General features: G+C 46.7%; 6 protein-coding genes and 1 long non-coding RNA gene across 9 annotated transcripts; 3 read left to right on the forward strand and 4 right to left on the reverse strand.

Annotated features, from left to right (window-relative positions):
- Positions 1 to 332: 332 nt before the first annotated feature.
- On the forward strand, positions 333 to 983 carry LOC112269814. Its single transcript, XR_002961949.1, has 2 exons — positions 333 to 546; positions 657 to 983. It is a non-coding gene; the product is annotated as an uncharacterized LOC112269814 (long non-coding RNA).
- LOC100822104 lies at positions 830 to 4,120 on the reverse strand. 2 transcript variants are annotated; one of them, XM_010229839.3, is made up of 5 exons: positions 3,948 to 4,120; positions 3,709 to 3,862; positions 3,494 to 3,616; positions 3,307 to 3,391; positions 830 to 1,226 (listed from the first exon to the last, which is right to left on the reverse strand). In XM_010229839.3, the coding sequence occupies exons 1-5, from the start codon at positions 4,040 to 4,042 to the stop codon at positions 1,057 to 1,059; spliced, it is 627 nt and encodes a 208-aa protein (XP_010228141.1). In that variant the 5' UTR covers positions 4,043 to 4,120; the 3' UTR covers positions 830 to 1,056. The 2 variants fall into 2 exon arrangements, with proteins under 2 accessions (XP_010228141.1, XP_003564269.1); XM_003564221.4 differs by having other exon boundaries at positions 3,709 to 3,865.
- Positions 4,121 to 4,227: 107 nt separating this feature from the next.
- LOC100845883 (60S ribosomal protein L7-2) lies at positions 4,228 to 6,573 on the forward strand. 2 transcript variants are annotated; one of them, XM_010229845.3, is made up of 7 exons: positions 4,228 to 4,388; positions 4,493 to 4,672; positions 5,236 to 5,333; positions 5,432 to 5,489; positions 5,579 to 5,658; positions 5,935 to 6,037; positions 6,136 to 6,573. In XM_010229845.3, the coding sequence occupies exons 2-7, from the start codon at positions 4,493 to 4,495 to the stop codon at positions 6,349 to 6,351; spliced, it is 735 nt and encodes a 244-aa protein (XP_010228147.1). In that variant the 5' UTR covers positions 4,228 to 4,388; the 3' UTR covers positions 6,352 to 6,573. The 2 variants fall into 2 exon arrangements, with proteins under 2 accessions (XP_010228147.1, XP_003564261.1); XM_003564213.4 differs by having other exon boundaries at positions 4,240 to 4,383.
- An 872-nt stretch (positions 6,574 to 7,445) lies between these two features.
- Positions 7,446 to 8,971, reverse strand: LOC104581949. Its single transcript, XM_024457375.1, has one exon. It carries the CDS (start codon positions 8,264 to 8,266, stop codon positions 7,583 to 7,585), a length of 684 nt encoding a protein of 227 aa, XP_024313143.1. The 5' UTR covers positions 8,267 to 8,971; the 3' UTR covers positions 7,446 to 7,582.
- A 2,476-nt stretch (positions 8,972 to 11,447) lies between these two features.
- LOC112270043 lies at positions 11,448 to 14,154 on the reverse strand. Its single transcript, XM_024457695.1, has 3 exons — positions 14,095 to 14,154; positions 12,216 to 12,394; positions 11,448 to 12,115 (listed from the first exon to the last, which is right to left on the reverse strand). Exons 1-3 carry the CDS (start codon positions 14,152 to 14,154, stop codon positions 11,656 to 11,658), a joined length of 699 nt encoding a protein of 232 aa, XP_024313463.1. The 3' UTR covers positions 11,448 to 11,655.
- On the forward strand, positions 12,393 to 18,703 carry LOC100823967 (hydroxyproline O-galactosyltransferase GALT6). Its single transcript, XM_024457649.1, has 7 exons — positions 12,393 to 15,339; positions 15,423 to 15,649; positions 15,768 to 16,055; positions 16,151 to 16,279; positions 16,374 to 16,544; positions 17,760 to 17,867; positions 18,050 to 18,703. Exons 1-7 carry the CDS (start codon positions 14,541 to 14,543, stop codon positions 18,254 to 18,256), a joined length of 1,929 nt encoding a protein of 642 aa, XP_024313417.1. The 5' UTR covers positions 12,393 to 14,540; the 3' UTR covers positions 18,257 to 18,703.
- Positions 18,704 to 25,493: 6,790 nt separating this feature from the next.
- Positions 25,494 to 27,917, reverse strand: LOC100826907. Its single transcript, XM_003559233.3, has 2 exons — positions 26,576 to 27,917; positions 25,494 to 25,923 (listed from the first exon to the last, which is right to left on the reverse strand). Exon 1 carries the CDS (start codon positions 27,915 to 27,917, stop codon positions 26,586 to 26,588), a length of 1,332 nt encoding a protein of 443 aa, XP_003559281.1. The 3' UTR covers positions 25,494 to 25,923; positions 26,576 to 26,585.

The raw sequence follows: 27,917 nt of genomic DNA on the forward strand, positions 1-27,917 counted from the left end.
TGTTGATGTATATGGGGTCGTTGTTAAGGGCGGTTCGCTGTGTCCTGGGGGGCTGAAGAAGAAGGCGACCCCACTTAAGTCGAGTGAGGCCAGAGAGACGACACAGAGGCCGGTACGGGTTCTTTTCGCCTTTAACGACGAGGGAGTGATGGCGCCGGCCGGACGATGGATACGGCGGCCACAAATGGGCGATCAACCAACTCTACCGCTGCTCAGTCTTGTCTCTACTTGGTCGCTCCGTCCGTCGGTCCATCGCCTCGTTGTGAGATCTGTGGGGGCGCCTTACAAAAGGACCCATCATTCATTCATTCATGGCCGATGTATCGTGTACTCCCTCCGTCTTTGTGGGACGGAGGGAGTATGTTCACACGCACGATGGGCTCGGTACATATGAGATTTGAGTGTGACTGTGCAAAGCTCCACAATCAAAGGCTTGTTCTTATCAGAGTCATATTGTTCTTCTTTCGATGTACATGGGTCGATCGAGATAGCAGCGAGCGGGTGATCACACCATTTTCCGCTCCGTCTTCGTCTTGTTTCTTTCAGGTAGAGAGTACAGGCTTTCATTTTGATAAGGTCATTTATAGCTGGTTGCGGATAATGGATGCATATCAGTTTTTTCTAACTAGTTCCGTTTCCATCGGTCCATCGATCAGGTTTCAGGCGTTAGCTGCTGGCCTCTGCCGCAGGGTGATATGACAGGAGAGACTTGTAATGAAGGCTTCCGTTTAATCAGAAGAAAATGATAAAAATGAGCATGGGAAAACGTGGTATCTGAAATTCATGGGAAAATTGTGGTCCATTGGTTGGAGCGGAAAACTACATGCAATGAAACCAAAATTTAATTCATTGATGAGGCGGCCGTACATGATTGAAACGAGATATTATGTTATCTACTACTAGCATTGAACTCTAGCTAGGGTTGCAATTGCAAGTCACCATCAGACCAGATGCTTGTACAACTGCGTCTGATACAAGTCAAATAGAAAACAAGATACATGTACACTAGCCTGCTATGCAAAACTGAACATTCGTACGCGGCGTGGATTCAGTCCATCACGAAAGCTTAGCTGAGTCAACGTCGCCCAGCTCTGCCGCTTCGTAGTTAAGTAGCCTGTGCAGCGGGAGGAAATATGGTAGCAGTGACGCCAGCACGATGCAAAATAGCGCGGCAATTCCAACCGACCAGGCAAAGTGCGGGATCCCGAGCAAGAGTTCGTCACAAACTGCACATGAATGGAAGTTACAGAGAATAATTTGGATTAGAAGCGTTATTTAGGTGCTCAATACAATATATAAAATGGCTAAGCAGAGATAACCAGAGGCAAAGAAAGGAACAACTAGAGCCAACTAATTTTACACCTTGCAAACTAGAGGCAAAGAAACTAAAGCCCTCCCTTGTAGTCTGTAGGGATGGGGTGCTGCTATGCAGAAGCAGAAATGATAGCAGAATTATCTTGGAGACTGCCTGCCAGGTGCTGATCGAGCTTTCGAAGACAAGAAAGAAGAATAGAGCTGCTGTCTTACGGACCCTTAACGTAATCGAAGAGCTTAGTAGGAATTTCATTTCTTTCCAAATTTGCTATGTAAACCATGGACCAAACGTTGCAGCCCATCAAACTGCTAAGCGCTTCCTGTTTACAGCCAGAGGGTGCCTGGATTTCAGGTGCCCCCTTTTTTATCCCACCGTATCCAGCATGACTATACCGATCGATGGTGGTGAATCAAGGCAGCTCTAATTCGGAAAAAAAACATGAATCAAACTATGTTTAAAGGAAGCTCCTGAGCGGCTGTATGTTTCTCTAAATCCCTTATAATGGCGGTGGCAAGTAATTTATAACAAAAAACACTAAGTGATTATGCAACCATTGTTGTAACAGACAGGGATGCATTTACCTATTCATGCTAATAACATGGCCTCGGAGTAACTGAATTTTTTGCTTTGTGAATGTGAAAGTTCACTACTTATAATTATTGATGCTTGTGCCTACAGTACCATTGGGCATGATCATTGATGCTTATTCACATGGACTTGGGAGCAGGAACCCAGCTTACCCATATATAGAAGTTCATTAGGCCTAGAAACCTACTAGTAAGGTCTGTGTATAGTACCACTGTGCAAGAAACCTGTTTTTAGACATTGAGTACAGCTTTTGTGTAAAATACAATCACTGAATCAAAACGGAACAAATGTGTTAAAAGCTTTAGAATCGAAGTACTAGAAGAACAAGTAACTGAAAAGAATATTATTACTCAGAAACGCAAGAACTCTACTAGGCCTAGTTTTCTAAAGATCACTATCAATTTTTAATGATCTTATCTATAGTTGATAACATATCATTCTCCAATACAATGGGGCCAAAGCACCGGTTACAATTGCTTACATGAAGCGAAATTTGTGCAATTATACCAGTGCAATTTTGATGCAATAAAATTTACCAAATCAGGTCATAGAAATTGGAACTGTAAATTTCTAACATTTAACTATTTGGAAAATTCTAATATTTTACTAAACAGAAGAAACTCATACAACATAGTGCTTCGTTCTCTTTTTACTAGGAAAAGAAGAGGCTCGTACTAAACTTGCTAACCGCTCACTACCATTTTCATTCAAAAAAGATTCAGCGATGCTTGTCCATGCGAAACTCACAAAGATGCATAGACTGCATATCAAAGGAAAAAGTGGACAGTGAAAAGAAATTGAAGCATCTGCTACCAGCGGTTAGCTTGTTCGTTTAGTGAGTAAGGCTTTGATTTTCCTTGGCAATGGTTACTATAGGTGGCATATGTGTAATGCCATTTAAAAGTTCTGGTTGCAGCTCATATGATCAATAACACACATTAGGATAAGCTTATTTTGTTGGATGGAAGGGCGTTCTGCAAATTTCAAGCAACTCAGCAAGTCCTAGATAAATTGGGATGTGACATGCATTGAGCACTGATAAGTGAGCAGCCAAGCTTTCAATACACGATGTTGCTCAAAACAAAGATACATTCCATGGGAACTAAAAAATGACCAAACTACAAACCAGATCAACCTAATGTGTGACCTAGTTGGACTAACCTGATATGAATATCAGAGGAAAAGTTAAACGTAAACAAACACTAGTACTCCCTCCGTTCCTAAATTCTTGTCTCAAATTTGCCAAAATCTGGATGTATCTATTCTTAAAAAAAGTCTAGATACATGTAATATTTCGACAAGAATTTAGGAACGGAGGCAGTAGCAGTCTAGTATATCAATGCCTAATCAGTTTTGAATATCACCAAGGAAAACTGAAATGTAAAGAAACATCCCTAGCATACCAATATTGAACAGGGCAAGCTCTCTCTCCGGCACATTTGGCTTTGCAACCACACCCTCAGGCTCCACCGTGACAAGAACATAAACCTAAATTCGAACACAATACATCCATTATATTCCCATCAAGGAGCGCCACACCAATTCCGCAGCCAAGCAACAAATCTAGCTAAAGAACTACTGAATACCAACCGGCTTGGTGTTCTCTGCCTTGAAAATGATCTTCTCCGTGTTGAGCAACCTCCTGTTCTTGCTCCCCCAATCCTCCACAGCACCAGGATCGTTCACGAGCCGAATCGAGAAGCTGGACGGCACCTACGAAAACAACAAGAAATGCCTTCAAGAAAACAGAGCAGCAGCAGTGGATTTTGGTGAACCATTGCAACAGGGAAAGGGTCAGATCGTACAGAGGCCGGGTAGGAGATCTTGACTTCGTACCACGCGGGCGGCCGCAGCCCGGCGAGCATGTAGAGCCTCCGGCCGTGGCGGAGCGGCATCGTCTCGCCCACCAGCTCATCTCCGACGCGAAGTGCCCTTGCTTCCTTCTCCCCCTCTTCCAGGCTGCTGCGGGGAAACGCACGGGGGAGCAGTTGGCACACTGTAACGGGAAGTGGCGCGGATGGAGAAGACAGCGAGAGGGGAGCACCTGCGCGCGGTGGAGAGCAGGAAGAGGGTGATCAGGAGGAGGAAGCAGACGCTGTTGCGGCATGGCGAGGAGAGCGGAAGCGGCGGAGGACGCATCCGCGCGGGCTCCCTCCGGCGACGGAGGACGGCGTCGAAGATGCGTTGCGTCGGGGGAGTCACTGGGCCAACCCTCCAAATGGGGCAAAGCGAGTTTGGAGGCATTAGCGGGCCTGACTAATGGGCTAGGTGGTACACAGCTTGTAGTCTGTTTCGGCCTTACATTCGGGCGACGGCCCATAATAGCCCAGACGATCGCAGCCGTCGGATCCCTTTCCCAAACCCTAGCCCCCAAACCCCAACCCTACATAAGCCACTCCCTTCACCCGCCGCCGCCTCTCTCTAGTCCCTCGCTCTCTCTCGTCTCGTCGTCCTCCTCCTCTTCCAGGAAGCTCGTCAAGGTAAGGTAAGCGTTCACCGTCCGTCGCTACGAGTCATTTGCTCCCTCTCCTCGTCTCATCTCGATCTGATTCCGAGGGATTTTGGTTTGTTTGCGTCTGTGGCATGCAGATGTCGTCTGAGGCGGCCAAGGTGGTGGTGCCGGAGTCGGTGCTCCGCAAGAGGAAGAGAGAGGAGCTCTGGGCCGCCGAGAAGAAGACCAAGGCCGTCGAGGAGAAGAAGAAGTCGAGCGAGAACCGCAAGGTCATCTTCGCCCGCGCCAAGCAGTACGCGGAGGAGTACGATGCTCAGGTCAGATCACTGCTCACGCTTGATCCCACGCCTCTTTGCAGTCGTTGGTTAATCCACGCAGGGTTAGGTTTATGCGCCCCTTGTTGTGTTCTCTCGGATCTGTCACTGACTAGGTTTGCGGCGAACATAAAATTTGTACGCGATGCGCTTTTTTTGCTTAGATCGATATAGGAGAAGATGCATTGAAGGATTTATAGACTGTCTGCTTAGATGTGGTGATCACTTTACTGCACTGCTGTAATCTAGAAATGTGCTCACTTCGGTATTAGTAGTAACATGATTTTTGTATGATGTGTTATGTACTTGGCTAGTTCCACGCAAGTGTAGTGGTATTGTCAGTTTTGCATGATTTTGCAGCAGAAACATTCAAACCTGCCCTTTAGGTTGTCCCGTTTAGATTGAAACAGAGATACTAGTATATAAGTAGATATTTGTGTAGGTTTGTACATTTTTCTGGCTGGGTATAGTTTGATTTGTTCACATTTCTGTAGTACACTTCCAATAATATTTTTTACCTTTAGTTCAACTTGTTAGTGATAAACTAATACTGGTTTCGCCTACAGGACAAGGAGCTGGTGCAGCTTAAGCGTGAGGCCCGGTTGAAGGGTGGGTTCTATGTCAGCCCTGAGGCCAAGCTGCTTTTTGTTGTCCGGATCCGTGGGTAAGGAGCACCACCTTCACCACTATATCATGATACCAAAGTTGATGTGGCCTTGTCCACTTAAACTGATGCTAATATGTCATAATTGTTGGCTGCAGTATCAATGCCATGCACCCGAAGACCAGGAAGATTTTGCAGCTTCTGCGGTTGAGGCAGGTGGGTTAGCTAATTTGTTGATTGTGTGTGCATCTCTTGTTTGAAGTGGTGGCTATTGTGTTCACTATACCATTGGTTTAATTATGCAGATCTTCAATGGAGTGTTCCTGAAGGTCAACAAAGCCACCATCAACATGCTGCGCAGGGTCGAGCCATATGTTGCATATGGGTATGTTCAAATTTTTTGTATGTACCCTAGTAGTGATTGCTTTCTCGTCAGCCAAATGAAATAATGATGTACTTCTCATGCTCGAACCAGTAGTGCAGTATCTGTATTCATGCTAAAATCAATTCCTTCTCTAGTCTCATTTGTTCAACTCATTTAAAAAAAATTACAGGCAATGAAAGTTTACGTCCAAATGCAATTAGCCAAATGTATGTGTGTACTGCAAGAGTTATTGTCACGATGCTTTGTTGATAAGTTGGTAAAACATTATCATTTTAGGTACCCGAACTTGAAGAGTGTCCGGGAGTTGATCTACAAGAGGGGTTATGGAAAGCTCAACAAGCAAAGGATCCCTCTGACCAACAACAAAGTCATTGAGGAGGTTGGCGATACTTGCTATCCTCTACTGTCTGGCTCTTCTATATTGTAGTTCAATATGCAGCTCTAAAATAATTCTGACCTTTGTGGTATTCAAATCAGGGCCTTGGAAAGCACAACATCATCTGCATTGAGGATCTTGTTCACGAGATCTTGACTGTCGGCCCGCACTTCAAGGAGGCGAACAATTTCCTCTGGCCATTCAAGCTGAAGGCGCCACTGGGAGGCCTGAAGAAGAAGAGGAACCACTACGTTGAGGGTGGTGATGCTGGTAACCGTGAGAACTACATCAACCAGCTTGTCAGGAGGATGAACTAGGTTGTTGAGGTTATCTTCGAATGATTCCTTGTGTTCGAATGATGTTTTCTATGTTCAGCTTGCTTTACATTAGGGAGATGATGGATGCAATTTTGATATTCAGAACCATGCATGTTTGGAAGAAATCTGACGTTGTATGTGGAGGTTTCAAGACATATTTAATGCCTTCCTATGTGCCGCCATTATGTCTATGTCTCATTGTCAACCATTGTCTTCGGCATAGCCTGTTCTTTTTAAGCTCAGTCTCCTCAGTTATTGTGATTCACTCTGTTGGCTTAAAGATGTGTTTTCGTTTTTTCGAAAAAGCAATTGATGTTTTCTGTTACCCGAGCTTCAATTCATTTGGTACGAGCAAAGCAGACACAGTATGTGGTTGTTTTGGTTACCTCTGGTGACGAATGAGAACAGATTATGACTACGAAAATAGATGCTCCATCCTATCCTGTTTCATCTCCATGGTCGTATGGCCGTGGTTGAAGTCGTCGACGGCAGCGCACATGTTGTAATGCGTCCACCATTGTTGTTTATTCTAGGGTCCAGAACTTTGGTTGAAGGTGCCATTACCATCACGGTAATGGATTCTGACTGAAAGAATGGAACCGATCCCACTCCTTTCCATGGTTACGATGTACGTTGAGGGTTGTTTGATGAAGTGTCGGACAGGTCATGAAATATTCTCAGTCATTACTGCTGATACTAGCTTTGACACTCATCCCTCCCCCAAATATTATCATCTTTCATGGTCATGAAAGATTCTCAGTCATTACTGCTGATACTAGCTTTGACACTCATCCCTCCCCCCAAAAATCAGCGTGATCTTCGTGAACGTTTCTCTCACCACCCCGGTTGGATCGTTCTGTCGTTTACTGCCTAGTCACCATGAAACTAGGATGTGCCTGAAAGAAATGTCAGTTCAGCTACAATATCAATCTTCACTATTCAGATAGCTAGAGCACTGATAACACACAGCGTTAACAGATCTAAGTATAACTAAACTGATACGGAGTACAAACAATGATCTGCTTGCTTGCATGCATGTATGCCTCGACATATGCAGCAAACCATCGCTATTTGTGGTGAGAAAGAAAAACTTGTGACAAAATTTCCAAATTAATGGCTGTGTGATTCAGTAATCATTGAAGCTGAACAACAAAAAATAGTTGACCCATGGTTTGGAAATCAACACAAATTGATTGAGTTTTCAGGCGATTTACGAAACAGAGCAAGAGCGCTAAACATTAAGATTTGCAATGTAGACTGGTGCTAAACCAAGAGTTCTTTCGGCACCAAACCCAGCCACCCCCTGTATGGTCTTCTTCACCGTGTCAACAGCAATCACCCACGCAGTGTGTTCCGTGTCCCGGTGGTCGATCTTGGCGAGGAAATACACAACGCGGTTGTCTTCCAGGCTCAAGGTGGGGTGACCTATGTGGAGCGTCTGCAATATCGGCTGAGGAGTATCTGCATCCACCTGCAGCTTAGGCAGGGCATCGGAGATCTCAGAGGAATCAAGTTGGCAGTCCAGGCGCCAAGGCTCCGACAAGGAATCAGTGATCTTCATGGTCCATTTGGCGGTGACCCAGCCGTCTGCGGTGTAGGCGCTGTACCTGGACCACGAGCCCGGCACGACCCGGACCCCCAGCTCGATGTAGCTGATGAAGCCATTGACGACGGCGATGTCCGCCGCAGGGCAGGACAGATTCTTCTCGCGGAGCAGAGATGGCAGCGGGACGTAGCGCAGCGTGCGTTGCGTGGTGTCGTCGGTGGCGGCGAGCACGTCGCAGAGGATGATTCCCTGCAGGAGATGGACCCATCCCACCGTGCCGCGTTCCCCTCCAATGGCGATCGTCTTGCTCGTGAGATGGCGAGAGTTGGGCACGTCCTTGTCTGGCACTATCTCCCTGGTCCAGGCCATGGTGTCGGAGCGGAACAGGGAGAAGTAGTAAGTCCCCGGCGGGCCGCCTGCAACCGGCCCGTAGAGCGAGGCGATGGTGTAGTCATTACAGTCGCTGCAGCAGCCGTGGTGGTCGTCGCCGGTGCGGCGGCGGCGATTTCTGCAGTAGCGAACGATGGCGACGTGGTCTTGAAGGAGGAGGGAGGGTCGAGGGTGCGGGAGCTGCGTGAGGGACGGGAACTCCCGGCCCGTGGCGCCGCCGCCGGCGTGGTAGACGAAGTACTCGCTGTAGTCCGTGTTCAGGCTGTTCGTCACCGCGCCAAGGGCGACGCGGAGGAGGAAGAGGCCGGCCTCGGCGTCCGCGGCGACGATCTCGGGCTCCGTCGGCGAAGTGGACGCAGAAGTAGGAGACGAGCGGCGGGGCGGCGGCGGCGGCGCAGAAGGTGACCTGGATGACGCCCTTCACGCCGTCGCCGTCGCGGTCTATCGTCGCGCACACGCAGGAAGCGGTGGTGGCGTTGCGGCGGTCGGCGGTGTAGGCGGTGAAGTCGAGGAGCACGAAGCCGCGCGGCCATGGATCCTCCTCGGGGGCTTGTCCGTGAGCATGCGGGCGAAGGGAGGCGGGCATGGTGGCCCCGTGCTGGAGATACTCCTCGCTCTCGTCGTCCTCCGTGAAATCTTCCATCTCCGCATCATCAACATCAGAGCGAGACTGCATCTTCACTTCAGCAAAGTCGATGCTTCTCCTTGTGATTTCAGGGCCCGGCCGAACTTATGTACAGGAGAGGAATCGAGGTTGGAAACCCGGGAATTTCTGTTGAGGAGAGGAATGAGGAATCGGGGTTGGAACCGAAATCGAGGGCGAAAAGAGGAGAGGCAGAGTAGAACTCTCCTCTCGGTATGGATATTGGAGGGGTTCACCAGGCAAGCAGCAACCCGTGAGGCCGTGTTCACTTCCTCCCAAGTCCCACCGGGCACCGGCGAGGTGATTGGGATCCATGGCCACTGGAATTTCTTAATTACAGTTTTTGTGCCGTATATTAAATCAATCAACTTTACAGTGAATTGAGCCTGACTCAGTTGGTTTTTTTTTTGGAACCAGCCCATACAGGTTCAAATCTCAGACTTGACATTGGTGCTCGCATTTCAATGGATTTATTTCAGCTTTTAATCGGCGTTGTGTTTTCAGTGGAAATGACGTACCAGTCAACTAACGAGTCGCTCGTCAATCTCAAGATGATCTGCCGACGACTCAGTCTCTCTGCATGCGTTCATAGGGGTGAGTGTACGTGTGTGTGAGTGCTTGCGTCTGTACCGTGTTTCCTAAAGAAATCAATCTTTACGAAACATCAATGAAGTATAAAATAATTACACTCAAATTATTGTGCATAAACGTAGTTGTCTTAGTCATGATCCCGAATGATACACGCCATGAGAGAAATTCGGTTTTGTCTTTGGAAGTCCGAACCAAGTGCTCTGAGAAACATAGCACCTCTGAAAAAGATGGCGACGAAGATGGTTGTATGTACATCTCAGATTTGGGAAGACTTAACTTCACTAACTCCACGAAGTCGAAACTGGCCGAACCTCATCGATTTGAGAAGGAAACAACAAACCGAATAAGAGAAATAAAGAGGAGGCACAACTGGCCAAATAAATTTCTAGTGATGTGCGTCTTCCTGTGATTGATCTTTGAGCAAACCCAACACAAACAACCATCTCCCCAATTCCTCTAATCCCTTCTACGAATGGCAATGGCAATGGGTACCCGATACCCGCATACCCGACGGGTATGTACCCGTTTAAGATACGGGTGTGGTGAGAAAAAATACTTGCGGTACGTAAATGGTAAAATTATGTACCCGACGGGTATGACGGGTACGGGTATGGTATTGGACTACCCGAACCCGTATACCCGCACCTAAGTTGCCGGCCCAGTACATAAGCACACTAAATTTTGCCTAAGGCCCAGCCCAATACATCTCATATATAAACTCTGAAGCACCCAACCTGACCTAACCCTAATCCCCAAATTCCCCACTCCGCCCGAATCAACTCCCCTGTCCGCCGCCAGGCGCCAGCCACTCTGACCTCCACCGCGCGGTCGCGCCCCCGCCTGCCCCCTCTCCTCCATTCCACGAGACCACGACCTCCGCCAGCCGCCGGCAGGTTGGCGTCCAAAGCCTCTGACCCCCACCGCCTGCTAGCTTCCTCCCCGAGCCGCCTAGCTCCGCCAGTGCGTCGGCCCGCGCCTCCTCCTCCACCAGTCCAGCGGCCCGCGCGGCCGTGTCCCGCCTCCTTGACCAATCCGCGCACCCGCCTCCTCCACCAGGCATGACATCGGCCCACGGCCTCCTCCTGCCCGAGATGGACATTGATTTCGAAGGCGCTGACACCGGCGATGGCAAGAGTGAGCTGTTGTGCTTGGTGTGCTCAAAACTTCTTATGTGTGTTGTGACGTTGATGTCATGAATTTAAACATTTGTTTTACGTGTTGTATGAACCATAAGTTATGTGTGATGTTGCTGTGTGATGTATGGAACTGTGGACCGTAATCGCCGAATGCTGTTGTTTTCTGAATGCTTGAAAGTTGTTGTTTCATGGGTCGGGTAAAAATACCCGCGGGTAACCCGTACCCGTTGTGGGTGGCCGGTATGGTAAAATTTCATACCCGACTACAGGTACGGGTATGGGTAGCGGTTGAGGGTCGGATCGTCAGGTACGGGTATGGTTGAGCTGTACCCGTACCCGAACCCGTCAGGTGCCATCCGAAATCACTTCTTACCAAACAACCATTTGAGATTTATAACATTTTTCATAGTTCCAGCAGCCGGCTGCCTGCGACTTTGTCGGAGTTGTCTTAGCGAGTAAAGGCCTGCAGACTCCGGCGAGGGCAATGCATAGATAGCGGGGCTGCACCTCAAGCGGCCAGTAGGGATTTACAATGAAACATGTAGTCCGTATAATTTCTTAATCCATTTTTTCTCTGGATTTTTTTGGGCCTTTTTGATATGTGGCTCGACATCGGGTTTGCTATAATCATGTACTTTAGCTTGTTGTGTGCACATGCTTCGACAAAATGGTAGCTCTGCCTTTGTCATAGAAAGACCGCATCTTAGTACCAGCGATGTACAACTTAAATTGGATTAGAATCCAAACGCGCACTTCTACCGAATTAGGACTTAAGATGGCACAGCTTAAATAATTATAAAATCGGAGGTGCATTGTATTTCTTTAACAATCCGGGCGACCGTACATGCCAAGGATCCAACCCAGAACCAAGCATATCACAACATTTTTGTATTTTTTTTGTGTGCCATCACATTTTGATAATGAAATGTCTCGTCTATACCTATTGAAAAATATAGACCGTTCCCTTCACACGCGGTTTCACGCGGTTTCGTCGCCTGTCAAGCTTTTCCGTGCACGCTCCCTTTGTCGAACTGTTTTTTCTCGTTCGTCCTGATCGATCCCCTGCTGAGCCGCATCACGATCCCCCTGCCGAGCCGCATCATGATCCCGAGCCAAATCACCGCCGCCGCCCAACACACGTCCCCCGAATCCTGATCCAAACAACCGCCGCCTGTCGTTCGTGCTTGCGCACGCGAGCCAACGACCTCGCGGACGGAGATCCCCTTGAGGATGGAGCATCCGGCGGCGGAGGAGGAGGGGGAGAAGCCTGCGGCCGTTATGGATGCTGCTGCTGCTTTAGCTGCGGGCGACAGGGGGCAAAGGCGCCACCAGCATGGACACGCCACTCGCCTTCCCGGAGCACGGCATCGGACGACGAACACACCCTGGGGGCCCGCTTCCTCGACGCGGAGGACGACGCGCTCGACCTCCTCCTCGACGAGCTCGACACGGAGCCGCGTACGAAATCGCTCTGCCTGCTGCCTGCAATTCCTCCTTATGCGGCTTCGTTTTATTGTTTTGTTCTGACCCTGTGTTGTTCGTTTGTGGGTCTGCGCAGTGATATCGTCTATACTGGATGGGGACGCCGTCCGGCGCGTGGTGTCCCTGCTCGTCGAGGCGGAGGAGGCGGTCGACTCGAGGTCGCCGGCCGCTACCAGCGCCCGTTCGGCCCTTTGGGTGGTGGAAGTACTCGATCGTCGTGCCACGGTTCCAGTACAACCCAATCAAGAAAGTGTTCTACGAGTATGTACATGCAGCTACTTCCTCAATTTTAGATCTTGGGATTGATAGTTTCCTCTTTTATTTTGCCGTTTTACTGTTGTGTCATTCTTGAACATTTGCTATATTCTCCAAATTGAGTGCTCACAGGTGGATGTTTTTGGAAGCTGGTTGTCACTTCACTGACTGATTTGCCTAAATATTGGTAATAATTAAATGAAACTTGATGAGAGATTGATAATTCACAGAATGGATGCAGATCATTATTTCAAGGGTAGAACTCCTTTTTTCTTAGCTTAGTGAAAATGTTTTCAAAACACCTTCCATCCTTTCACTAAATTGTGCTTGAATATAGTTCTGACAATTCGTTAGCTCGGACATGAGGATTGAATCTGTTTTTAAAACTCAACTTGTTTTCTTTCTAGGAGGCATACATTAATTCAGTATGTCACATAGGTCCCCCTTTAATGTTAGACTAGAACACATGACTTGCTAAAACAGCCTTTGTTCATGCCTTAACCACCTATTTGATTATTTCACGGAGACGCAAAGATGGCGAATGACCTTTCAGATCTTCGGTTTGTTGATTTTATGTTCAATTATTATGTTTATATATGCACACGGGCATATTAGCAATCCATGGAGAATCTGGCGATAAAGGTGCCCTTTACGGGGATAGGTATCAAGTGCTTCTTCAGAGGCTCGCTCGTGATAAATATTTCTCCAAGCCAGCCTTTGAGACTGATGACTGAAAAGGATAGTTGTGAGGTATTTCTCCTAATGTGTGATGTGTTTATTCTATTCTGGATTGATTTGCGTGATCCCAATCCGTTGCAGTTGTCCGGAAGAACCTTTGGTGCGGTCTCTTTTGTTTCTTGATATATTTTAGTTTTCGTATATGGAATTACTTATAATATTTTGCCTCCTTCATGTACATAACTTCTATAGTCTTTAATTGGGTGCACTGGGCGGAGATGGATTATGGGGGTCATATCGCAGTTGAAGGAACGTCCGTTCTACTTGGAGGATCTTACTGGAGCAGTTCCAACTGACTTATCAAATGCAATATACTGAGAATCATTGTCATGTTATCTTAATTTAATTTGGTTCTCTTACTTTATTACAGTTGTAATTGTAACATTAGCGAATTGTCCGTAGCAACGCACAGGCGAAAAAATATCTTTTAGAAAATGTGAAATGGAGCGAACAGCCGTGACAGCGCACGGGCATTTTGGCTATTACAGCACATAATAGGAGTATAAAAATAATCATAATTAAATATGCTGGGCCCACGGAATCTCCGACAGATTAACAAAATCAAATCAATGTAACTGTAACAAAAGCACCGTGCGCGACTCAGTTTGGTTGTAAAAAAATAAATGGGTTAATTTGTATATGCCAATTTCGTTGATTTCAAAGAATGCCACTATAATTTTCATGTTTTCAAAAATGCAATTGCAAATCTGCATCAAAAAATTCCACTAGTGACATTTTTCAAATAATGAGAATTTCACTAGCTTTTCACGAAATCGCCAAAATTACGGTGCCATATATCAAATTAGCCCAAATTATATTGTCATGTAGCGTTGCTCTTCTGATGCATTCGGTTTTAATCCATTCCTGCTCGATTTGGATTCACGTGCAATTTTCAACTCTTTCCTCAGGTAGCACGGGGTCAAACCGGCGGCCCCCACCGCCCGGGATTCGCCGGCACGCACCGCATTCATCCACGCGTACACTTGGTCCATGAACACGGTCCATACGCCAGCGTACTCCATCCCTACTTCTCGCTTACACGGCAACAGCAACATCCCCCTGCACCGAGCCCGCGCAACCCTACCCCGCCCGCACTCACGGCGCCCACGCGGTATTTTGGGCGTGCTGCTTTTTAGGATTTTTATTATAGAAAAAAATATAATATCTTAAAAACTAAGCGCATTGGTTCGAACGAAACCGTCGATTGGAATAACGCAAACACGTCCGGCTCCTTCCTTTTTGGCTTTGGCTCCGGCTTTGGGAGTTTCCAGTTTCCCTTCCCTTTTTCCCCTGAGCCGCCCTCCTCCTCTTCCTCCGGCTCGCTCTCCCACGCCGCCCGCGCCCGACCACCTCGTCGCGCCCCGGGCCCCTGGATTCCTAGGGTTTGGGCTCGCGCCGTCGGGTCGCAATGCGGAGGCCACCGGCGGCGGCGGCCGGCGCGTCCTCCTGCCGCCGCCGCGCGGTCCAGGGGTTCGTGGCGCTCGCCTTCCTCGCGTACGCGCTGCTCGTGCTGTCCCTCGGGTCGCGAGGGGCCGCGCACGCGTCCCTGCCCGGCGGCAAGGGGTCGGCGTCGTCGCGGCCGCTCCACCTCGACGGCGACGGCGAGCGGGGCGCGCCGGCGCGGCCCTCGAAGCGCGCCCACCGGGAGACCCTGGAGGCGGCGCCGGGGATCGTCTCCGGGCTCGACCTCCGCCGCCTCAATTCCTCCCGCTCCGGCTCGCTCCGCAAGGTCGCCGCCGAGGCCGCGGCCGCCGGGGCCCGCGTCTTCTCCGAGCTGCAGGCTCTCGCGGGGACCCTGTCGGCTTCGTCGGACGAGGAGGAGAGGAGCAAGTGCCCCCACTCGATCGTCCTCACCGGCGACGAGTTCCGGGCGAGGGGGCGGGCGGTGGAGCTGCCGTGCGGGCTTACGCTGGGCTCGTACATCACCGTGGCCGCGACGCCCAACGCGGCGCACCCCGAGCGGGACCCTAAGATTACCCTGCTGAAGGAGGGGGACGAGCCGATCATGGTCTCGCAGTTCATGATGGAGCTGCAGGGGCTTAAGACGGTCGACGGGGAGGATCCACCGAGGATCCTCCACTTCAATCCCCGCCTCCGTGGGGACTGGAGCGGCAAGCCTGTGATCGAGCAGAACACCTGCTACCGCATGCAGTGGGGCACCCCGCTTCGCTGCGAGGGCTGGATGTCCCGGGCTGACGAGGAGACTGGTATGTATCCTGTTGTCTGATGAAACACTGTTGGTTGTTCATTATTTTGGATGAAAGATAGATTTGACCGACATGCTGTTCAGTGGATGGGATGGCGAAGTGTGAGAAGTGGATTCAAGACGAAGGGTCCAAGGAGTCAATGACATCATGGTGGCTGAACCGGCTCATTGGGCGGACGAAGAAGGTTTCTGTTGATTGGCCATACCCATTTGTGGAGGATCGCCTGTTTGTTCTTACTCTGACTGCTGGATTAGAGGGTTATCATGTGAATGTCGACGGCAGGCATGTCACATCATTCCCGTACCGAATTGTAAGTGTCTCTTCTGTTCTCTTATTAAGAGATGGGAAATGTAATGGATGTTACTGGTGGTGCACTGTTGTGTAAGTTTGACGCTTAAATTAAATTCTGTCTCCTGTGGTGTTCGCAGGGGTTTGTGCTTGAGGATGCGACTGGCTTATCTTTGAATGGGAACCTTGATGTGCAATCAGTGTTTGCTGGGACTTTGCCCACTACACATCCTAGCTTTGCACCGCAGAAACACCTTGAGATGTTGCCAGTTTGGCAGGCCCCTCCCTTACCAGATGGACCGGTCGAAATTTTTGTCGGTATCTTGTCAGCGGGTAACCATTTTGCTGAGCGTATGGCTGTGAGGAAGACATGGATGTCTGCTGCCCAGAAGTCTTCGAATGTCGTGGCCCGATTTTTTGTTGCGCTGGTAAAAAAATTCAACCCAATTTGATGGCTTACCAAGTCCTAGTAGTTGTGTACTTCTGTCTATGAGCTTGAAGTGATGAATTTTCTTCTCTGCAGAACGGCAGGAAAGAAGTGAATATGGAGTTGAAAAAAGAGGCAGAGTTTTTTGGGGACATTGTTATTGTGCCATTCATGGACAGCTATGATTTGGTTGTTCTGAAGACTGTTGCGATATGCGAATATGGGGTATGTGTAAGAGCTAGTACATATTTTCAAAGGTTGCTACTTTAAGCCACTGTATTGACTGTTTCCTACTATTATGAACCTTTCTCTGTGCCAGGTCCGCATCTCTGCGAGATATATAATGAAGTGTGATGATGATACTTTTGTTAGACTTGAATCAGTAATGGCTGAAGTGAAGAGAATACCGAGCAGTAAAAGTCTTTATATAGGGAACATGAATTATCGCCATTATCCATTGCGCAATGGGAAATGGGCTGTTACTTACGAGGTAAATTAAGAATGCTTATCATTAATTGAAAGTTCGTGCTTCACTACATTGCTGTAGCAAATGGTTCAGCAGAAGTTATTTCGTCTGTCTGTTATAATTAACCAACATGATCTAGCATACCCATTCCCAATAGTTGGGACTTATTTGCTCATTCAGTTGCATGAGATGCTACCCTGATGTTGTTCACATAGCTACTCCTCTCTATGCTGCATCTGCCACTGCACCATTAGCTGTATTTTTTGTCTTCTACCACATGGTTATTTGATATCTTAAAAAAATGGTCGTCATTGTCAGCCTGCTTCGTACTAATGTCTTCATGTTGCTGGATTTTCGTCCATAAATTTATTCTTACGTGTACTGTGGAAGTTTATAGCCTTGAAACTTTTGAATACATCATTTATTAGTGCTTACAACATGTGAAGCTGTTTCGATCCTTTGTTTCATAGTTCAACTAAGAAACAATTTTCTGTTGCATGTTAACTTCTGTTTTACTTCTGAGATGTGCATGCATTATCCACCATTGGTTTTATGAGTTGTTTATATGATTATTCTGTAATGTTTTCTTAACTTGACTATTTCCCTTTAAGTATACTGAAATGAAATCATATGTTGATAGACACTGTAGTCTTCGTGTGAGCCAATGTTGCTATAGAAAATGCAGTTATTCATTCCTGTAGTTATTGCACGTGGACAGTATGCTTTGTTGCTTGCAGAACTAGAATCAATCTGCAGCAATAGCAGCTACTTGTGTAGTCTGAAGGTAGTTTGTGCCGCCTAGGGCCTATTGTACTCCCTCCGATCCATAATAAGTGTCTCATAGCTAGTACAACTTTGTACTAAGTTAGTACAAAATGTGAGACACTATGGATTGGAGGGAGTACGCCACATTCCAGCAAGTAATTATTCTGAATTTAAACAATTGGTACTTGCAAAGTACTACTATCTGAATTATGTAGATATGTTACTGAGTGACATATATGCTTGTTCCTTGAAGAGAAAAAAAATACGTTCCTCGGCTTTGCATGGTTATGCATGATTCATCATGTCAGAGTGCAAATAATTGATGTACTACTCTACTAGATGTATTTTATGCTTTTGTACTTTATGCTCCAATCAAGTTATCCCCTTCACCAGTACCAATGTATGTGAGCTACCCCTGAAGCCTGTGTTAAATGCACACATATCTTATCTGTGCTTTTCTATTGTACTTTGCAGGAGTGGCCAGAAGAGGATTATCCAACATATGCAAATGGTCCTGGATATGTTATATCTTCTGATATTGCAGATTCCATTGTATCAGAATTTACAAACCATAAATTAAGGGTAAGATCAGATGATTGCTTCTGTGCCTGCATGTCATGGACATTTGAGAGCCAGCAATTTGCATATTTCCAAAATAATTTGGAACCTGAGAATATAACTAAGAACTTGAACTGGTTTCAAAAAACTTAACCCGAACGTAATAATGCTGATAGAGGTCTAATTCTCAGTTGCTTGCTGCGCAGCTTTTCAAAATGGAAGACGTAAGCATGGGAATGTGGGTTGAGCGATTCAACAAGACCAGACCTGTTGAGTATGTGCACAGTGTCAAGTTCTGTCAATTTGGATGCATAGATGATTACTACACTGCGCATTACCAATCACCAAGGCAGATGCTATGTTTGTGGGACAAGCTGCAGGCTGGGAGACCAAGGTGTTGCAATATGAGATAGCAATATAGGAACTGGTGGTATTCGACCCTTTTTTTGGCATTACTAATCATCCATATTTGCCGAAAGGTAAGCTGATGATGCTGACCCCGAGATTGAAGGAATACTTTATGGTGGTAATTTAAGCAGCTAGAAGACTATCCATTTCACTAGAGATGTCCGGGGCGAGTTTCAGCTATAAAAACTCAGGGAATGAACAGCCAGCTTGCAGGGCTCCATTTTTTAGAGCTCTTCTTCCCCGCTTATTTTTATATAGAAGAAGCTCCATGGGCTAACGGAACTGCTCAAGGACTTAAGTTGTAAATGTGAAGGGTAGAAAGCTTAGGCAAGTGGTATGACTGGTTGTGGTTGTAGTCTTGAACAAACAGCCCATCAGGCACTGAAGAGGAATCTTGTCAGGTTATACAAATTCTATTTCGCAACTTCTCGACTAAACTGGTTTTGATATCATTACTCAAAAGGACTGAGTTACACGATAGATATTCGTGCCATGACTCAGGGGCCACCTTTAAATCTGCTTGGGTTGTTACCCTTTTCTTTTTAGGGGAAGTAGAACGGCCAGGCTGCTGCTACCGAGTCACCAAGGCAAGGTGGTGAACATGTGCAGTGCGACTCAAAGGTTCGGTCAGTGGTCCGCATGCCCTGGAGCCTCTCAACGTTCGTAGTCTTTTTTAATTAAACACAGTACAGATGCATATGTACACACGTACTCTCACCACTAAGAATACATGCATGCACACCCTATCCTATCAGCACCTACGAGAGACTGGTTCGACACATTATCTTGAGATTGATGAAGTCACCACAAACGTCTCGTAGTTATAAAAATAGGTAGAAAAAAATACTCATAATAAGTGTTTTGGATTTATTATAAAGTTAGTATACTAGCCAAAAGTGACTTGGGAAGATCCGTTCGGCCCAACCAAATCGGCAACAACCTACTCGAAGCCTTTCTTAACATAGTACTAAGTCATACCTGCAGGATCGACCGAACCTATTAAAAAAATATCGACGTGTAAACTTGTCCAAGTGTATGACGACTTTCATTATAAAATCGACATACATCCTACTTTTTATGCATTTGTGCAATCGAGTTTTGGCACCGCTTACTCTTGTTACAACAACACAACTAGATGCTGGGGCGCACCCGTGTGTCTCTTGTGCGAAAAATAGGGTATCTGGTATGTATCATCCGGTAGAAGTTAACTGAAACAACGTGTTTTAGAGTAAACTTGCATACATATATGAGCCGTAGTTTATATCAGTTGCAAAGTGGCCGCGAGTTGAATAAATATAACAGGCATAATCTGCTGATTGCCCATGAACTGAACATATGTGGCCGATGCAAAACAAAGAGGTATTTTTACGTAGGAAAATCAAAGTTTGCTTAGAGTTTTTACTGTACATAGGCAGGGGTTATACAAGTCACTGGTTTGGTTGGGCGGTAGGCATCGTAAGGAACCTATGCAGCGAGCTGACTGCAGGCTGCAAAGTTTCCCGTCGAAGAAAAGCGAGAGACAAAATTCGTACAATGACATTTTTTTTCCACTTCAAAACACAAAATCCATGCTGTCATTGGAAGAGAAAATTCATGTGCATGAGATGCAAAAGAAATATTCGCCAAGTCAGCATATGAGTTTGGAGCTAGTAAATGTGTGTTAGATTTGAAATGGCGACAGGGGTGAGCAAGGAGATGCAACTTGGTTCGACGGGCTGTGAAGACGAAGGCAACTATATGTCCTTACTGTATTCCACCGTCACGAACAAAAGCAGCCAGGTGGTGGTGATAGTTGCTCTACCGTCTGATCCTTTCGTCAACTGAACTCGATGTGCAATAGAAGTTTCTGCCAGCTTCATATGCAGGTGATGAATAGAAGGGTTAAGAAATGGCAACAGGAACTCCTTTGTGGAGTGGTAAAATACTACTGTAGTACATAGAAGGACATAAGTTATTTATGTAATTGTAGATGAATATATATGGTGCGAGAATTAATAGTTGATGTGTTACCATTCTTTGTTTAGGAGAAGTGAATGTTTTGTTCATGGCGCAGACATAGTAGCTGGTGTTTACAGCAGGTTCTGCTGTATTGACGGCTGGTGTTTCCACTGAAGTTGATCTCGTAGATTATCAGGTCTTTAGGTGCAATAATTTACATGTTTTTTGCCTGTACGATAGTTTAACAGCTCTCTGTTGAGAGGCAAGATCAACTGAGGCAAACTCAGTATTTAGAATTAAAGCGATGAACCAAGATCTATAATCCCTCCATCCCATATTAAGTGACATTCTATTACATTTATCTATACACTTTTTGGATATAGATACATTCATGTTTAAGAAAATTTGAGTCACTTAATATGAGACGGAGAGATTAGTTTGTTGGATGGACCACACTCCAGAAGCGTTGGTGCATTCACAAATCGAAAGAAAATTGAATCAGAAGCTAGCCTTACTGGCAGCAAAGCATAAGGCCAAAATAAGACTGCAACAGGGGCAAGCAGGAGGAAACCAGCAGAAAAAATCTACTCCCTCCGTTCCTAAATTATTGTCGTTGTTTTAGTTCAAATTTGTACTAAAACAACGACAAAAATTTAGGAACAGAGGTAGTACTGTATATGGTTTCTTCTCATTAGTATGCAGAGTAAAGATAGTTGAAAACACAAACGATTAGCTGTACATTAGAACAGAGGATGTACATACATTATTTCCGGATGCAAACATAGATAAGGCGAGGTAGCATATTAGTAAGCGATGTTGATGTCCCTTCATAGCCTAGCAGAAGTCCACACCCCAAGTAGCATATTAGTAAGCGATATTGATGCTCTTAGTTACATATCCAATTTTGTTAACCTGGACTGTAAACATAACAATTCATCAGCTGACAAAGCAATTTGTCTAATATAAATAGAGTATCAAACAGGATGTACGTACCTTGAAGAGAAGAGCATCGTAGGACTTCTCCTTGATGGCCTTGGCAACCCTCTGCAGCAAATTTGAATTAACTATTCTGGTAACCAAGGAAAAATGAAAAAAGAGTTCACATAGAGTATACACATTTGCGAAAATTTCTCCTTGTTTCGTCTGAGCTGCACAAACAACAAAGTGTGTCCAATTTGTAGTGATGGTGACTCTACCGTCTGTTCCTTTCATCAGTCGAATCCTATGTCTAATGGAAGTACCCGCAAGCTAAGCGCAAAAGCTCAACAGGTTGGCTTAGGACTGGCAGGAGGTATTCTTTCGTGAAGTGAACGGAAAAGTATCGCATTTTGACAAAAAGTCGTCTGATCAGGGCTAGACAAAGGGTGCATGATTAGTATTATAGAAGATGGTACATCTTACCACGTACCATTCTCTGTGTGGAATGGTGAATGTCTTGTTGAGAGCACAAACGTAATAACTGCTCCTTCCGATCCATATTATTTGTCTCAAATTTGCACAAATATGGATGTATTTATGTTTAAAAAGCATCTAGATACATGTAAATTTCGACAAGTAATATGAATCGGAGGGAATACTTTCTTATCGACAGCCCGGGTCATGGGAGTAAACACAGGAAATATGAAATACAATAACATTAGCACAAAGCCTGAAGACCTATCGCCTGGTCACCACGGCGTACATACATGGACTATTGAGCATACATGAGAAAGTGATAGAACGAAGCAATTTCAAAGAGGAAAAACAACCTGCTAAAGCATTCTAAGACATGACATTCTTATTCGGCTACAAAATCTGCTCCTACGGAAGCCACCAGTAATTAATTAATTAATTCACGGTTGATCCGATACCCCTATAGGCGGCCATCGGGCCGGGCCGGCCTGGCACTGGCCCGGAAAGCGTTAATCAGGCCTGGCCTGACGAGCGTTAATCAGGCCTGGCCCGGGCGCAGCCTGGTGAAGCCCGAGATTATAGGTGCTGGGCCGGACCGGCGCCAAATGGCCACCTCTTGGTCCAAGAGGGGCACGAGGCAGCATTGGGCCGACCCAGCCTGTTAAGCCCGACGGGTAGCCTCAAGTCACACAAGGCCTAGTAGCCTTTTTTTTTCCTCCGTCTAGCCACGTTATATTGTCAAAAAGATGCTGATGTGTACTTTAACACAAGGTGTAACGTGGCCTAGTGGTCCGGTTGTGTAGTACTGATTGGAAGGTCTGCTGTTTGATCCTCCCTACAGCCATATTTGGCTTCAGGACGGCCCGTTTAATTTCGGGCCGGGCACTACCGGGCTAAGCCTGTCAGGCTTTTGAGCTTCGTGAAAGAGCCCGGCCCGTTGGCCACCTATAGGTACACCCCACCTAAGAAATTGCATGGTCGAGATTTAAACTTACCCCTTCGTTTATAAAAGGTACTCCGATCCTAAATTGTTGTCAAAATATTACATGTATCTAGACGTTTTTTAAAAATAAATATATCCATATTTGGACAAATTTGAGTCAAGAATTTAGAATCAGATGGAGTAGTTTAGTCTATTTGACTTGGCCTAAATATTTTTTTTTTAGAGAAAGGCATTCGCCCGGCTTTTATTCAAAGCCAAAGCCTGAGTAACAAAGTCTCCTACAGCTAAGCTGGGAACGCCAACAACATGAAGTTCACCGCCAACCTTCCAGAACAGCCAAAATGCAACTACAAGGCTGCCACCAACAATCCAGCAACATCAGACCACCGCCCTGACAGCCAACCGGCCAAAACAAGATAGCAACTACAAGAACAATACCCAGGCGACCACACAACAAGAACTAAGCCGGAATCATGCCAGACACCAAGGAAGCCAACTTGTTGTTTCTTTCCTCCGTCACGCAAAGTTGCACGACCGCCAGCACCTTAGCCATCATCTTCATCATCGGCTCCTTTTGCCTCTCATGGAGAAGAATCTTCCAGCCAATGGAGAAGAATCTTCTAGCCAATAAGAAACCCCAACACCTTGAACACCACTAGTAAGAGAGAAGAACATATTTTATGATTGAAGACGAAATCATTTTGAGTAAGCCACAGGGACCAGTCCACAACAGCCAATAATGACCACCATTTATGCCTACTAGGACCTCCTTTTAACAAACGCAGATCATGGAAATCCCCAAAAGATTTTGGTGCAACCGGCCAATCGAAACTATCCCTCAAAAGAACCCACACAAAAGAAGCAATGCCGCACTCAAAAAGAAGATGGTCCGTTGACTCCAGTGCCCCACACAATTTACAACCCCTCTCGCTAGGCCAACCTTTCTTCGCAAGCTCTTCAATTACTTGAACGGAATCCGCCCCTGAATCCCAAACGACACAAATATTTTATGCTTTAAAGGAATACCAAACCTCCAAAGGTCCAGCATCTCCATATCTCTCACCCTAGAGTGAAGCACCGCCATGTAAAAGGAGTGTGTGGAGTATTTCTTATTTTTCGTCAAACACCAATAAGCCCGATCCTGACTCCCTGTGCGTTGTACTCGGTCCAAAAGAAGACAAAGCTCCGTCCATTCCTCCTGCCCCTCGGCCCCGAATGACCGGCGGAAAGTCAAATGGATACCATGCTCCCTCAGCATGTTCTCTACCGTCTCACCTTACTGCTCACAGTAGTGGAACAGTCAAAAAAACGTACACTAAGCGGAACCGAATCAACCAACACATCCTCCCAAAAACGAACCCAACCTCCGTCCCCGACCTCATACGCACTGCTCACGCTGAACCAGTGCTTGACGGCATGCAAACCCTCCCAAAATTCCAAGGCCCCCGCCCCGGAAGATTGAAAGAACCCAGCAGACCCACAAAAGCTGGCAATTTAAGTCATGCTCACCACTTTCTAACTTCATAATCCATTTAAGAAGAGGAGCCGTGTTAAGCACCCTACTATTCATGAAACCCATCCCTCCAAACTCCTTTGGCCCACATAAATCCTCCCATCGGATCAGTGATATTTCCTCTTCTCCCCCACCGCCTCCCAAAAGAATCTCGCCCGGATGGAGTCTATTTGCACATGCAACCCCTCATGCACCCATGATATAGGTAGGCACATTGTCAAGGCACGCATCAATGAGGATCTTCCTGCCCTAGGAAAGATCCACACTTGGCCGTGCAGTTTTGTCGCGATATACAATGAAATCTGCTTCCTCCTTTCGCTGCGCCAGTGCGGGCTGGCCGGCGACGAGCTGCTCGCGCCCGGCAAGCTCCTATGTCGAACGGTCGCGCCTTCACGGGCTGGCCGGCAACTTGGTCCTCTGGTCGGCGAACAACACGACACTGTGGCAGAGCTCCGACCACCCGACCAGCACGTTCGTCCCTGGCATGAAGGTCATGCTGAACTACCGGACCAATGAGGGCGAACGCCTAATGTCATGGAGGTCCCCTCGCCGGGGCGCTTCTCCTACGGCATGGACCCTGGCACCTCATTCCAGCTGCTCATCTGGAACAGGACGTGCCATTGGCGAAGCCGCGCAGCCCCGTCCTGAACGACTACACCGTCAAAGGTAGCTACCCTGAAATCATTGTTCAAAAAAGAGTAAACGTCAACAAAAACACAGTTTTCTAGACAATCTTCTCGCGCAGCCCCCACTTTTGCTAATTTGTCCGGATTCGCTTGCATGATTCGGGAGAGTTCCTTAGGAAATAGTATGCATATGATTTTTTTTTCCTCTAGGATTAGAATCCATTGTTTCTCCTCTAAAATCCCCACTATCAAATTCCAAAGAGGTACTTATTGGATAAGTCAGAGCCTGATAAGAAACGACAATCCAATGATCCTAGATGATTCAACACCTCACACGTTGCTGGACAGATTTTGCAGCCTCACCATTTTCTCAAGAAGCCGAAATAAGGTTAATTTCTCTATGATGTGGGACATAATAAATCAGCTCCAACACAAAAAGCAAACCCTGCCATGAACAAGAAATCTGTGCTAACATGGAAATGTAAAACATACTTTGACCGTAAAAAATCAGGGCAAAATTAGCCTGGATGGTCGCTGCAACACTAAATATAGTAGTTGCACGACTTGTTTCTTGATAATGTTCATTCAACACGCAAATTTCAGATAATTTTAACCAGCCAAAAAATATTTCACAAGCATCTGTTTCACATGTCATCGCAAATCACAACTTTCAAGAGTACGTCTGTCGCAACTTGGGGACTCAAAAAACACGGAATTGTAACCGTTTTCAGATTAAGTAACAATGCGTTGAATGATACTAGAATCAGTGACATAACAGGATTGATTCAAAATCGGTACTCAAATTGACACAATATCATGATAAAAAAACATAAACAAAGCAACCAACGGTCAAATACATTCTACTGGCATAACTGAGTTAAATAAAATTGTTAACTGGACCGACATGACATAATGATAAAACAAGCGACACGACCAAAATAGATAGGAAGATACAACATAAAAAACTTGCTCCCGCAGCATCCACCCGCACACCCCCAGTAAACAAAGGCCAGAGAGACCAAAGACTAATCTAAAAGACATAACTGTCATCTCCCATAACACAACTGCGAAACATGATGAATAAGGAGCCTCGATCTTGCATGACCACGAGGAACCATCAATAAGGAGCCTCAACCTCCTTTTCACTGTGCTTAACACCTGAAGGCCAAAATGGTACACACTTCACACCATCTATGTTGGGCTTCTTGGTAGAGTATCCTGGCAACCGCATTGCTAGTTTTTTCTGCATCCCCTTTGCATCTGGGTGTAACAAGAAAACACGCCCGTCAGTAACAAAAATACAGGCAAGTAACCACATAAACAGCACCAAATATGGTTCACCCTTCCTTCTAAAATCACCAGTAAAATTACAGCTTCATAATGAGATAGACTCTAGAAACAACTAATAGTTCTAGAATGCGATAACATCTGATATGTGCTTTGTTTGTCAAAGCAGGAGTCATATAGTCCGGTCTTTCCACCCATCTTGCAAGAAACTTATAAAAGTAGAGATGAAACTTGCGATCTCCATATTTAAGTTTCTACCCACCTATGTCGACAAAATATGTTTTATCATTTTTTTAGGCAAACTACCGCGGGGACATAAGCCAGCCTGCACCGTTTTAATAAAATAAAAGAATTGGTGTCCTCCACAGTAGGTAATGTCAAGTGTCTACCAAACTTTGACTAATGAAATCCCACCACCTAGCACACTAGCAACATAAATCCTGAACTTGAGTCTAGGAACCCAAACTCGTCCCATGTTTCGAGAGAAACTTAGTCCATTCCGCATTAGATTAAATTGCTGCCTTACCTTATCATCTTAAGGTTTTCTGAACTCACATGTGAATAGGCAAAGTAAAAGATATTTACAAGTAGTCATAAAGTTAGGCGCTGGTGAAAAGATAATTACCTGGTGCAACTTAAAGATATGCGGATACCCTACTTGCAATGAAGGTTGGTCCCAAACCAAGAGTTCTTTCAGCGCCAAACTCATCCACACCCTGTATCTTGTTTGTCTCCATGTCAACAGCAAGCACCCAAGCTTTGCGGTCTTGGTCCCGGTGGTCAATCTTGGCGAGGAAGTAGACAACGCCATTTTCTAGCAGGCTCAAGGTGGGTTGACCAATGTGAAGCGTCTGCAATGTTGGCTGAGGAGTATCTGCATCGACCAGCAGCTTGGGCAGGGCATCGGATATCTCAGAGGAATCAAGTTGGCAGTCCAGGTGCCAAGGATCCGACAAGGAATCAGTGATCTTCATGGTCCATTTGACGGCGACCCAGCCATCTGAGGTGTAGGCTCCGTACCTGGAGCAGGAGCCCGGCACGACCCGGACCTTCATCTCGATGTAGCTGATGAAGCCATTGACGACAGCGATGTCCGCCGCAGGGCAGGACAGATCCTCGCGTTCCGCGAGAAGAGATGGTATCGGAACGTAGTGAAGCGTGTGTTGTCTGGTGTCGGCTAGCACGTCGCAGAAGACGATACCCTGCAAGAGATCGACCCATCCAACCGTGCCACGTTTTCCTCCGATGGTGATGGTCTTGCTTGTGAAAAGGCAAGAATTGGGCACCTCCTTGTCTGGTATCGTCTCCCTGCTCCAAGTCATAGTGTCGGAGCGGTAAAGGCATAGGTAGAAAGATTCGGGCGGGCCATCAGCTCCCCGGTAGAGTGAGGCGATGGTGTAGTTGCAGTGGCTGCAGTCGTGGCGGGGCTTTCTGCAGTAGCGCACGATGGCAACATGAGGATGTTGAGGGAGGACGATGGGTCCAGGGTGCGGGAGCTGCGTGAGGGACGGGCCCTCCGCGCCGGCGCGATAGATGAAGTATTCGCTGATGTCGGGTTCCATGCTGTTCATTACTTCGCCAAGGGCGACGCGGAGGAGGACGAGGCTGCCCTCGGTGGCGATGATCTCTGGCTCCAATGCCAACTCGGAGAGCTTCAAGCCGCCGGTGCAGTGGACGCAGAAATAGGAGACCAACGGCGGGCCGGCGGTGCAGAAGGTGACATGGATAACCCCCTTGCCGTCTCTCATCTTGCAGGTTGCGGTGGTGGCGTTGCGGCGGTCGGCCATGTAGGCTGTCAAGTCGAGCAGCACGAACCCACCCCATGGATCCTCGGTTTGTCCATGAGCAGGCGGACGCAGGGAGGCCGGCATGATCGCCTCGTCTTGGATATAATCCTCGCTCTCATCCTCCTCCGCGAAATCTTCCATCTCCACATCATCAACATCAGAATCAGAATGAGGCCGCAT

This window comes from Brachypodium distachyon, chromosome 1, assembly GCF_000005505.3.
Source record: "Brachypodium distachyon strain Bd21 chromosome 1, Brachypodium_distachyon_v3.0, whole genome shotgun sequence".
In the NCBI taxonomy this organism is placed as follows: domain Eukaryota; kingdom Viridiplantae; phylum Streptophyta; class Magnoliopsida; order Poales; family Poaceae; genus Brachypodium; species Brachypodium distachyon.